This window comes from Camelus bactrianus, chromosome 17 (genome assembly GCF_048773025.1).
Source record: "Camelus bactrianus isolate YW-2024 breed Bactrian camel chromosome 17, ASM4877302v1, whole genome shotgun sequence".
Taxonomy (NCBI): Eukaryota; Metazoa; Chordata; class Mammalia; order Artiodactyla; family Camelidae; genus Camelus; species Camelus bactrianus.
In genome coordinates, this window is record NC_133555.1 from 37738403 (window position 1) to 37751816 (window position 13414).

Genomic DNA, 13414 nt, shown 5'->3' on the forward strand with positions numbered 1-13414 from the left:
TAAAACGTTAAATCGTCTTAGGTCTCTCATTTCAAAATAAGTTAAAACAGATGCGATACGGGTACTCCAGTCCCTGGCATTGCCTTGGTTCAAAACTTAACCCGACGAGATAAGGTGACTCTGAGCCCTGCCCGCAAAGACCCCCATTTCTGCCCCGAAGGCACAAACGGAACCCCCCTCCACTCCTCCTGCTACTTACATTCCTGCAAGGGTCCGCGCGCCGCTCTTTGACCTGTTCCACCTCCCACCAGACGCCAGGAGTAAGGACGGTTGCTCCTCCCGCAGGGCCGTGCAGGGCGCATGCGCACCGAGGCTCCAGCGCAGCCAACAAGGGCGCGCCGCCAGGCCGGGCGCTCCCGCCAGCTCTCGCCCCACCTGACGACAGACTCCTACCGCTGTGCTCCCTGAGCCCCACCCATGGAATCTCAGCTGGGGGCGCACTGCTCCACCCGGCCGTCGGCGCCGGCCGCGGAGGTTCGCTCGAGAGAAGCCCAGGTCCTCGGCCCGGCCACAGACCGTGCCCTCATTGGCTGAAGCGTGCCGGTCTTCCTCTGCGGCGCCTGCGCGCGGCCCGAGAAGCGGGTTAAAACCCTAGCGGTCCTCAGCCCCGGGTTGACGTCAGCAGCTGGTGCCGGGTGACCGCGCCGCCTTCCCCGCAGCTTAGAAGCCCCCCCCGCGCCCCTGCCCCCACTCCGCCTTCTTACCTCCCTGTCCGGAGGGGGCTACGCGCACTCCGCTGAAAGCTTTGGGAGACGGGAAAGAGCTCTACGGGATATGAAGGACGAGGCTGGGGGGGAGGGGGGAGTCGGAAGAGGATTGGGCGGCAGGTGGCCCGGCCTAGCCTGAGGGTCTGTGGGGAGGGCGGGGAAAGAAAGGCAAGCAGGCACGCGCTGAAGCCGGGAGATGGGAGTCGGGCTGGAGGGCACGCGCATGCGCGGGCCCCGTTCTATAGCCCGGCCCGGGTCGCCCATCCCCGGGTGCAGGGGAGGGACGAGGCTGGCTTGACGGATCAGCCCGCGAGCTTTCGGAGCTGAGAGCTTCAGACTTTAAAGGTCTTATTGAAGGTTGTCCTTTGGCTTTCTTTACATAAATATAGCTAATTAAAAATTTTTTCTTTTCTCTGGGTCGCATTTTCCTTTTGACTTTGGCCCCTTTAACAACTGGACACTTTGAAACCTTAAGCATTCTCCACCATCAGCTTTTTTTTTTTTTTTTTTACTAATAGCGGTATTTCGCTTTTGTTTACCCCCATAAACTGCCACGGAAGAAATAGGCAAATATAGTTACCGCTCTTTTCCCTCTTCTACCTTTTGGCACTGTTGACTGAGCCGAAAACAAACAAACACACACACCTCGTCTCGTTCCAGCCCCAAGGGTTCTTCACTTCTTACTATAAACAATCTGGTCGACTTGTGATCCATTCCATCCAAACCCATTTTTCCTAAAAGCTTAATTTATCATCTCTTGCATCTTCATCCTTTCAAATGTGTCCTTGCCACCAGCATCTAAATGGTCTCATATTTCTTTAGTTCTTTTCTTTGGGTTTCAGTTATGAAAAGACTGATTTATAATTGCCCACTTACTGTTCTCCACTTGTCCTCAAAGGCACCTTAAACTCATGGTAATAATCTCCAAACTCAATTTATTTCCTAGATGCTGAATTTCAGTAATGACAGTCACCCAGTTTGTTCATACTAGAAAACTGGGCCTCTTTCCTGATGTCTCCTTCTGCTTTATTTCCCATCTCCCCTTCACAAGACTATTCATTCCACATTTTATCATAGTAAGGCATTTTGCTAAAGTGCTAGGTTTTAACTTTTTTATTTTTGTGAGGTTATAGATTTTTCCAATGATGCTGCCAACACCCTATTTTGGGAACTCCTTTAAGAAATATTTTCAGTCCCCCTAGTCACCACTTATTTTCTTACCTTACTCAGACTCTTTCTCTAAATGATTTTAAATTATGGTTTAAAGTATCTAAAGTATCAAATTTAGGATTGAGGATGACCACCATGGAGAATGACTGCTATAGATTTTGAAGATGGCTTCAGAAAAGGAGCTTAACCTAATAAGGTTGGAAGGAACAATCCTTGTTTGGATATTTAAGTTCTGATATATTTGTTTAAAAGACGTTCTTTAGTCATAGCTAATGTGATGTACGTAAATTACAAATTTTCAAGATACTTACAGTATTCTAAGATACACTAAAGGAAAACTTAAGAGAATAATTGAAAAATTTTGGTTAACTCAGAAGGTACTCTGGACTTTCGGTGTTTGAGTCATTTTCCAATTTATTTTACTATTCTAGAATACAAATGTAGACTATGCTTCAGAGAGTGGACTGAGTGTTCACGAGATGTACCTCATACCACTAAAGGTTTTTCTGAAAGCTCCAGACACCTGCTTGCATATTTCTGCTTTATGTCTCCCTCTATTAAATGCTGCACAATACTTAGTTTGTGATTTTCCATTGTTTGGATTTCAGAATAAATTAGGATTCATGACACTTAGGTTTACCTAAATTAAAGAGAAGTCAAAAAGTAATTCGAAAAATTATTTTCAGTATGGATAAAACTGTTATAAATTGCATACATCAATCAAAATCTTTAGTGTTTGAAAATTAACTTACTATAAATCAATAAAGAGCACAAGCTGAATACGGTGAAAACTGTCTTTATTTTTAGTGTCTTTTATTTTCAACAATGATTACTTGAACTTAAAAAAAAAAGCCTTTAATAACTAATGGTTATTGAAAAGCCAAACCTTTCCAGCCCACTTCATATTCTCTTTCAGCCACTTCAGGGCAGAACATTGTTCCAAACTATAAACCTGTTCCTTATTAACGTTGACAGTCATGTGCTTAATGAAAAGCTTTGGATCGGATATACGAGCAGCCATGATTAATCTTTCCACTGCAGCTTGATAATCATCCTGGCTCCGAGATTTGTTTTCTTCACATCTACAAAGTGAACACCTCACAGAGTCAGAATCTTGAAAAAGAAGCTATATAGTTTCTTCAAAAGATAGTAATTTACATTTTTTGGTTCTAAGCTATGACAGTCTTTTTACTACATTCTAACAGTGGATCTCAAACTTGTTTGACTATAATACACTATAAAAGACATTTTATATACACTCACATATATAAAAACTGAACAAGACTTACCTTTATGACAATGTACTGTATTTTCTATTCGGTTTCATTTTTCAAAAAATTAAATGGTTCCAACCCCCTAACCTAATTTCACTACACAAATGGGCTACAATCCGCAGTCTGGAAACAATAATCTACAACACAGCTAATAACCTATTTTTGAAGTTTAATAATTATAAAATTATTTATTATAATGCATAGAGTATTAAATTTAATCAAATTTGAAGTTAATAACATTCATGTGTTTTACCTTGAAATGGCTTTTTTAAATTATAAGCATATACTTAATATGCAGCTCACATTTGGTAATAGAAATTGTAGCTATATGCCTTTACTAAATTTCCAGTTATTTTCTTCAGTCCTAATTAAAAGTATTTCACTAAAGTGCTAGAATTTACTTTTAAAGTAACTTTTCTACCAGTCTCCATTTTCCTATAGGACAGGGAATAGGAAGTATTTAAAATAGAGATGTGGCCCTCATTAGGCATCGCTTTTTCTTGGTGTTTCCTGTGTCCTGCTCTTGGTACCCAGAGGGCCCAGGAGAAGGCTGGAGGGTGAGCCTACCCGCATTAGCACCACAGTGTGGTCTACAGAGTGGTGGGAGTGAGGACTTCCACCTGGAACAGGAACCAGTGGTCAAAAAGAGCAGACTGGTCAGGCACCTTCTAGTACACTCTGGCTTAGGAATCAGTGCCTGAACTCTGATAGACTGGGCGTATGCCAACTACATGCAGTTTTTGAAAGTCTAGCGATGAATAAAACTCTCTCAGAGGTAAAGGCAGGGCTCAATATGATAATAATAATAATAGAGAAAACAACATTGGTTTGGACAAAACCAAAGATCCAGGCATGCCACTGTTAGGTACTAGCATCACAAATTCAATACTGAATACAGAGGCTGCACATGTGTGGGGAATGGAAAGCTATGAGAAAACCAAATCCTCTGGAGGCGATAGGAGCCCAAATGCGTCATGCCACTGGGGGGCACAGTGGTGAAGAGGAAGCCCTCATAAAAGAGCTCTAACAAAAAAGCTAATTTTACTGGGTTAAAAAAAAAAAAGTGGACCTAAAATAAATTATTTCCCAATTCTCCTCCCCTTCAGTATGGACTGGGCTGAATGACTTGTTTATCAAAAATAGAGCAGAAATGACACTGTACAACTTAGGACACTAGGTTGTTAGATACCAATTTTTCATGGCCCCTTGCATTTCTTTAAGTTTTGAGAGCAAATACACTGACTACCCCTTGTTCCAGATTACAAGAATGTCTAATATAGTGAACAACTTTGAAAGACAAAGAGTTTCCCCTTTTGCAGCAAAAGACAGGTTTGCTTACAGCCTTACAAGGTGGAGACAGTATTTTCCTGAAGAGCAGGAGGGCAGGCATGCTTATTATCCCTTTATAAAGGACTTGGATTCCTAGGTTCAGGACTCCTCTCCTGGGTAACGGAACCCCCTGCATGTGCAGGTATCCATCCTGGCCCATCTGTGGGACTTGGGAGCAAGAGGAAGAGATACAAATATGCAGATAATCATGCTGCTTGCTGTGCCATAAGTAATAAAGTCCTGTCTCCGACCCAGGAGTCTTGTATTTTATGCCAGGATCCTTGAAACTGTAGCAGGCTGACCTGTAGCCTCCAAATAGGGTGAGATCTCAGAGCCTTCAGAGTTCTTGATACAGGTCCTAAAAGGCACTGCAGCTTCCTCCTTGCTTTCTCTCCTGGATCACTCACTCTGAGAGAAGTTTGCTGTCGTGTCATGAAGACACTTAAGAAACCTATGGAGGGGCCCATGTGGCGAGGAGCTGAGGCTTCCTGCCAACAGGCATGTGAGTGAGCCAGCTGGGAAACGGATCCTCTGGCCCCAGTGAAGCTGTCAGGTAGGTGATTCAGGTCCTGATCACATCCTGACTCCAACATCACGAGAGACTGAGCCAGAACCATCCTGCTAATAAGATACTCCCAAAATTCCTGACCCACAGAAACTAAGATAATATTTGCTGTTTTAAGCCACAAAGTTTTGGGATAATCCAAAAACCAAAACAGATAACTAACAGACTATTCAGTCTGAGGATCTGGTCTGTACCACCAGTAAACTGAAGAAAACTCTGGTCAAAAAAACTCTAAAATAGGAACCCCATGAGATCCTCATATTACAAGTTTCCTGGATAAAGCTGACAAATTGGAGTGTTGTAAACCTAAATTCTGGACTTTGAATAAAATTATTTGAAGGGATGCCACTCTGGTCCAAGAGCTATGTTGTAATATTTATGCATTTATAACAACATTTGAAAATATTGAGACTAGGCTGATGGCTTTAGTTTCAAGAGGATTCTTGACTGAACCTAATAAATTATCATATAGTTCCCTTTTACACCTGGTTCTTAGATCTTCTGTGATGACCATAAAGATAAATAACTTCTAGGTTCCTATATAAAAACTATCAGTACACAAGAAAGATCCATACCTAAAGAAGATCTGTCTCTATGACCAACTAACAAGATCTTTGAAGTTGTTAAAGTGTTTCTTGAAAGGTACTAACTTGTTCGGTTTTAAGTCTCAAATAGGTCAAATCCTTTCTCAATATAAATGTTACCAAAGTTTGTCAATACTATACATGCACAAGTATATAAATATATAAATGCTTTACATATGTTATATATACAAATGTTATAAATAAAACATTTACATCCTAGGGAAGGTGTAGGGAGCCACAATCTGCTTTCAGGATGCAGTTAAAAGTTATTTCAACCAACCTTTTTAAAACTATCTGCAGCATCTGTGTAGAAGTTCCAGGACTCTGAATACTACTAGCGTTAGATACCAGGAAGATTTCAACAGCTAAAAGCATTTCGATCTCAGACAAATAGGAAGGAATCAGTAGAACTTTTCGGTATAAATTTCCCTCCAACGGTGGGTAACAACCCAATGAAAGAGCACCTGAAAATCAAGTAACAGATCAGACTTTACTAAAACCCCAACAGGTGAAAACCCAGGTTTGCAAAATATCTAGAGATGATAATTACTTTTATTACAGAATAATTCTTCACATTAGAAGCAGATTTATTGCACAAATTATATGGTAGTGAGCTTATCCTAGTACATGTGAAATCATCCTATGTAAAATGTTTTTGAAACATTAAATATGAAATGAGAAACTTTAAAAAAACCCTTTGAAAAATTACTTTTTAGCCTCATTGGAGCAACTTCCCACTTATTTCAAGCCACAGTCAACCCAACATAATTTCAGAATAACTAAAAAATCAGAAATAGCTACTCGGGTGTTGTTTTAGTGGGACCTGGGTCTAATAGCAACTATATATATACTTATAATAACTCCCTATCTTGAATTATGAATCCATCATGTATAACCGAAAAATTGTGCTCTACACTGGAATTTGAAACAACATTGTAAAATGACTATAACTCAATGAAAAATGTGAAAAAAAAAGAATTATGAATCCAAAATGTAGAAAGAAAATGGAAAATATAATTTGAAGATTTTACTTTGTATCACATAGTTTTACAGTATTTTTGAGCACGCTTATTTATAGTGCTGTTACAGCCTGTGCAATAAATGTGTGCTGTTCCTACTACACGCTGGCAGTGTGCTAAACATGCGATACAAAAATGAATAAAATACATTTCCATCGTGTAGGCACTCAATGTGTTGTTCACCAATTCATGTTCTGAAATTTTCCCTTTCCTAAAGAAGAGATTTAAACTCTTTTAAAATGTTTATGTGCTTATTACAAGTGATACATAGGGAAATCTTCTATACATAAGTCCTGGGACATCCAAATTGTATATGGGAAATATTACATTGTTATATTTTACTGAAACCAATTTAAATCTGTGTGTAAAATTTGCTTAAAATGTTTTATTAAGGTAAGTTTCTTCAAGAAATCTTTCTACTGTGGATGATGATGACTAATCTTTGAGGACCTACTATTCGCCAAGTACATATAGGTTTTATCTAATTTTAACTTGACAATTTACCAACTTTGAAATTAGGCACAACAATGCCCATATTATAGATGGGGGGGGGGGCTGTATGTAAGCACCCTGGCCTTCTGACTCCAGATTTTGGAACCCTAACCTCTGGGTAGTCCCATCTCCCTAGACCACTGCCAGGACCAACCAATCACTGACTTGTTAACTCTCCGAGCTATCGGTAGATATAATTTACGTGCATTTCTGTTTTACTTTTCTGAGCAGAAGAGGAAAACCAAAGCCAATAAACTGAGTAGAAATTTACTCACATTACTTTTTCCCCTAAAATCAGACATGAAAAGAAAAATACTCCATTTGGCTTTAGGGGCAGAAAGTAATAGAAAGAAATACTAACATCTCCCCTTCCTGACTTTTTAGCTCCAAGAGAAAAGCAGTATTTTTAGTACTAGGTAGCAAATTAGGAGCTTCAGGAAGGCAACTCTGCTGTCCCTGGACAATTTCCTTCTGATTAGTTTGGGGACAAAAGCAAAGGCATCAGGAAAGTGAAAGACAACTCATGGAACAGAAAAAACCCCATGAATTTATATATCTGACATGGGACTTATATCTGAAATGTGGGTGTGTATATTTATGTATATGCATATCATAAGTGTACTGATAAGTACCCCTCCACTTGCACACTCAGCAAGAAAAAACAAAAAACTCCTCAATTTAAAATAATACAAAGAAAAAAATGGGTGAAGGATCTAACACACATTTCTCCACAAAGATATACAAATGGCCAGTAACTACATGAAAAGATGCTCAACATCATTAGTCTTAGGAACATACAAATCACAACCTCAGGGAAGCACCACTATACATCTACTAGGAAGACTAAAATAAAAACCTAGTAACAAGTGCTGGTGAGGCTGTGAAGAAACCGGAAGTCCCATGCATGGCCAGTGGCAATATAAATGTAAAACAGCACAGCTTCTTTGGAAAACAGTTTGGCAGTTCCTCAAAATGCTAAACACAGATTTACCATATGAGCCAGCAATTCTGCTCCCAGGAGAAATGAAAACTTGTATGTGAATGTTTAGAGCAGTGTTACTCTTAATAGCCAAAAAGTGGAAACAATGCAAACGTCCATCACTGATGGACAGATAAACAAATTCCATACAATAGGGTATTATTCAGCAATAAAATGGAAAGAGATATTGATGCAGGCTACAATATGAATGAACCTTGAAAACATTATGCTAAGTGTAAGAAGCCAGTCACAAAAAACCATGTATTGAATGATTCTATTTATGCGAAATGCCCAGAACAGGTAAATCCATAGAGACGGAGATGTGAATTGTTGCCTAGGGCTGGGTCGGGTGGGGAACATACATGGAATGGAGAATGAATGCAAATGTGTTTCGGATTTCTTTTTTTGGAGGTGTTAAAGATGTTCTAAAATTAGACTGTGGTGATTGCTGCACAACTCTGAATATAAAAATGAATGCACTGTGCATTTTACATGCATACGTTTTATAGTATGCGAAATTATGTTAATAAAGCTGTAAACATATTTTTTTTAAAGCAAAACAAAGGCACTGGCACCACAGCCGTAACATAAGTGCCTTGAAGAAGAATTAACCATAAGCTCAGAATTAAGTACGTAGCTCTAGATGTAATCATGAGGCACTGAAAGTCTTTTCTAGCTTGTGGTAAGCTTTGTGTGAAGGTAAATCAAAGAGAGTTCCACTGATACTTTAACGTCAACACTCTCAGGAAATGAGATGTTTTGAAGACTGATCAGTGACTATGAATCACTCATTTCATTTTATAACTCAGGTACATTAAATAAAAACAAAAACACTCTTTACCCTATAACCTTACTTGCGTAAGTCCCAGAAGTTCTACTGCACATAAAATTAGGCACAGGTGTGTTTAGATAAAAGGAAGAATGCTAATAAGAAAGGTACTGAATTGTACCCAGGCATTAACTGCTTTAACACACACTAAAAAAAAAAAAAAAAAAAAAAAAAAAAAAAGTTAAAAAAATAAATTATCATTAGGGCCGGAAGAATTTGGAGGAATAGGGAGTGACTATTAATACACATGGGGTTTCTTTTTGGCCTGATGAAAATGTTCCAAGATTGACTGTGGTGATGGTTGCACAACTTTGTAAATACACTAAAAGCCATTGAATTGTACATGTTAAATGGGTGAACTTCATATTTGAATTATATATCAATAAAGCTGCTAATACAAATTTTTAAATGATTAAGTTTAGCTGTTTTAATACAAAATTTTATTTCCAACTAAAAAACAGAAAGATTCATAGAAATCTCACTTAAATGTTTCCAAGTTAATACTTGTTTCTGTGGCATACAAATGCTTTCCGATGGCACTTCCCCCAAACTGCACATTTGAAAAAAATGACCTCATTAACATCAATTCTAAAAACTAAAATCATGAAGTTACACCAAATAGTACCTATATACTTTGCAGTGTGATTCCTAGCAGTCTTCAAGGAAATAGTATAAGGAGTTGAAACATAACCACAAAAGTGAAATAAAGTGTTATGAACAAACTATTCTACCTTTCCTCAAAATTTCTGATCATCTTAAAAAAAATTCTGCTTTTGAAATTTCTTTTGATTGAAATACATTTTACATAATGACCCAGTACACATATATGAATATATGTAACTGAAGTGAAAATTTTATCAAATAATACTTAACCTTACTATCTGTAATGCATGCTAATATTTTCTTTCTCATTTCATTGGGAAAAAAAAGTTACCACTTGCTAAACTGATCACAGCTGGCAACGAGAAAAACAATTCCAAGCCGAGAGAGGTTTTTGTTGGTGCCGGTAGGGGTGGCACAGGGGTGACACACACTAGGTCCTCAAATGTTTGTTATGTGGATGACAGTGGTAAAAAGGAAAATTTAAGACAAATTACTGCCTGAAGGCAGAAAAGAACTCCTTTCTAGATCTAGATTTTACACAAAATTGTGTTCTAATTAAAATACCTGTGAAGAGGCTGGGACTAGAGAAAGCGTTAGTTTTCTAAGCTTACTTATTAGAGAGGAACAATTGTAAACAGATTAACAAAGTTCTATGACTAGGAGCCACATGAAAAACTGTTACGTGTCATGCTGCATTGTAACGGCAGCCTTTGTACCTCCTGCGGACTGTTATAAAATATTCTACCATAAAGATCAGCGATAGACGTGTGATTACTTCTTGAACTTCATTCTACCAATTGTTTAACTCCTATCTGTTTATAAAATATACCAAATTGGTTCAAGTTGTGTCATTTATTTCCTTTTCACATCATCCAGTGGACATGTTAATACACAAAGAAATAAAAGATACAGTAATTAGAAACAAGATATAGTAATTAGTAACAGGTTTCAAAAGAGTACAGATCTGTTTAGACCACTGTCTTTGTGTATCAACTGCTCTTTTTATATATTCAGTGCATCATTGTAAATATCATACATGGATTTAGGTTTAGAAAATTAAATTAAAAACCAATATATCAAATTTTAATTTTTAAAATGTAACTTACTTTTGTAGTGGGTTCTGGCTTTGAGCCATAAACTACTCCTTCCTAAAGAAGTAATCAATCTTCTAAGAAAGGAAAAATCAACAGGGACGCTCTTTGAAATCATGAACTCTGCTACGGAGGATGACAAGCCAAGGCTGTTGCTTTCTATACAGGCATCCAGAAGTTTATTAAAAAGAAGACTATACTGTGAGACCTCCACAGTTTCTGAAAAGAAAAAATAATTGACATAATGAAGCTGATGTGTCTTCATCTCTTAAACTTCCCTCTTATGCTTCTCCTTTCCCCTCTGGTCTCCTTGGCCCCTTCCTACTCACTACAGAAGTCATAGTCACTAAAATGCAATCATCTTACATGTTGTCTAAGTTAACAAAAAAAGCACTCAACAGAAGCAAAACCGTTCATTTACTGTGTAATGGAGAAATGTGAAGGGAACGTGAATTCAGAGGCTGCATTAACACCTCTGTCCATGGTCCTCACAAGGTGACTGCATGTGCAGGGTCTCTGATGAATCACTGCACAGTTCTGTTTGCATTCTATCTACAGTGCATACCTCAGACATCTCCTTCCGATGACTAAAATAAATCATCCCCTCATAAATATTCACTCTCAAGTTAAAAAAAAAAAAACTCAGTGGGGATGGTATAGCTCAGTGGTAGAGACCATGCTTAGCAAGCACAAGGCCCTGCGTTCAATCCACGGTTCCTCCACCAAAAATAAATAAGTAAAATAAAAAATAAACCTAATTATAAATTAACTTGAAAATAAACCTAATTGCTTCCCCCCAAAATATTTAAAAAATTTAAAAAACCTCCTTTACTGTGTATGTCTACTCCTTTCTGCTCTTTACTTCGAAGACAGTGAAGCCCCCTCGGAGACTTCCAACTCTTTTACCGCCTAGAACCAGTCAGGTGGGTCAGTGCCTAGACTCCAGGTCTTACCACTTTAGGATTTTTTAGTGGTCTAGGCCTAATTAGGAAATTTATCTCCTTACTTTTAGTCTCTTTCTAAACATTACCACCAGGGAACTTTCCTAAAACACCAACTTGATTACATCACTCCCTGTCCCCAAAACTCTAGCGACCCCTTACTACACATAGAGAAGGTCTGTTTAGTCTGCCATTCAGGATCTTCCAAAGTCCGGCACAACCGTCTGCTCAATCTCACTATTATTACTTTGTTTCATTATAGCATAATTATTTATCAAAAGCCTGTTCTACAGCAGCCATTGTACGAGGGATACCAGGATAAAGAAAATATCACTGCCTTTAAGGAGTTTATTGTCTAGAGGGAGAAACAGTTAAGAACACTAATTGCAATATGCCAGTGGAATAAATGGGAAAATGAACACTGATAAAGCACTGAGGGGAGGCCTTCACGTTAACGTTTTCGTTTTCATTTTCATTAAACATTAACCCATGACTGTGACCCATCCCTCAGCTCATTCCTGACCCAGAGCTTCTGCCGCTTCCCTCGACATGGACTCTCTCTTGCTGCCTGCATGTGACTTGCAAGCACTCAAGGGCACTACCTGCCACTGCCCACAGTGGTATTCTCTTTCTCTGAACTTGTCATCTGCTTAATTTCCTCCATTTCCTCCATGTTTTCCTATGTTCCAAGGTAATGGAAAATAAGTTCTATATTTGTTAAGTGATACAAGAAAAAGTATTCTTAATTTTTCCAATGCAATGAATTCTTTTAAGGTATGACGCTTGCTGGGGGCACTTAACATATTGTTTGCTCATGACTTGACAGAGGTAGGAAAAGGGGATTCAGGAAATGCTCCTTTTAGGAACTGCTGACAATCCAAAGATAAGCATCTGATTTTTTTTAAACCATCAGGAAAGCATATTCAATTTGCAGAGAACACATTTTACAAAAAACAACATCATTAAAAATATGTGCTGGGATATAAAACTCAACCAAAACAGGTGGAGAACTGTTTCTTATTAACAGTTAAACACCAGATGGGCCAGAGATAATTAAGCTAGACTTTCAAAAAACATACCTTCAGAATTTTGAAAACCTGGTAGATTTTGTAAAACTTCAAATGTCTGTCTGTAAAGGCTCTTTGCTAAGATTTCATGTGCAATTGTACAGAGCAGATTATGCCGATTGAGCACATCCAGTCTATCGCAAGGCCACAGCGGTGTATTGATGATCCACTCTGACTCTTACAAAAAGAAAAAAGTACAAACACCGTGAACATTACACTAAACAGTGTAATAACAACTAATGTTTTAAAATATCTTTTGGAGAAAGTGGCAAGACCCGGAATGGAATGTACTGAACAGCTGATTAGGGTTTGCCTAAACTGAAGCGCACTGTCTGTCTGGTAACTAAAAACTGTACTATTGGGCACTAACATCTGGACAGTTTATATGCACCTGTGGTCCCAATAGGACAGTGTCTGTATAGAAGATCCTTATGCAACAGTTCTCTAAGGATTTTCTCACAAAAGGAGGCTTTCTAAAAAACTCAAAATAACTTGCTGCAAATCTGGATGGCAACAGGAGCAAATTTGACAACATTTACCAAAAAGCTTTAAACTGCCCTTATCTTTAATACAGTAATTTCATCAGAATTTATCCTAAGGACATAACAAAGATTTAGCAAGGACGTTTAGCAGGGATTATTGTTCATAGAAATTTAAAAACCAGCTAGTTCAAGAAAAGGGGACTCATGGATCTGTCTCTATGTTTATCTATATTTACTCATAAGAAGGAAAACCATGCAGCCCATTAAGTTATGTTGTAGAGA

General features: G+C 38.5%; 2 protein-coding genes across 3 annotated transcripts in view; both read right to left on the reverse strand.

The window, feature by feature from the left end:
- The window catches only part of TCAIM (T cell activation inhibitor, mitochondrial), a 41390-nt gene extending 40488 nt beyond the window's left edge, over positions 1–902 (reverse strand). The window contains exon 1 of one of the 2 annotated variants that reach the window (XM_010945928.3): positions 705–902. Coding sequence is in view for 1 of the 2 variants with exons in the window: in XM_010945927.3 (XP_010944229.1) it covers positions 200–302 (103 nt within the window). In the remaining variant the exon portion in view is untranslated. Of the gene's footprint in view, positions 1–199; positions 562–704 lie in introns of those variants that run through there. The other variant, XM_010945927.3, reaches the window with a different exon arrangement.
- Positions 903–2667: 1765 nt separating this feature from the next.
- TOPAZ1 (testis and ovary specific TOPAZ 1) overlaps positions 2668–13414 on the reverse strand; it is a 53370-nt gene continuing 42623 nt past the window's right edge. The window contains exons 17-20 of the mRNA XM_074344126.1: positions 12663–12827; positions 10658–10861; positions 5910–6093; positions 2668–2959 (exon numbers count right to left, since the gene is read on the reverse strand). Of these exons, the coding sequence (XP_074200227.1) occupies positions 2740–2959; positions 5910–6093; positions 10658–10861; positions 12663–12827 (773 nt within the window). The 3' untranslated portion in view covers positions 2668–2739. The remainder of the gene's footprint in view (positions 2960–5909; positions 6094–10657; positions 10862–12662; positions 12828–13414) is intronic.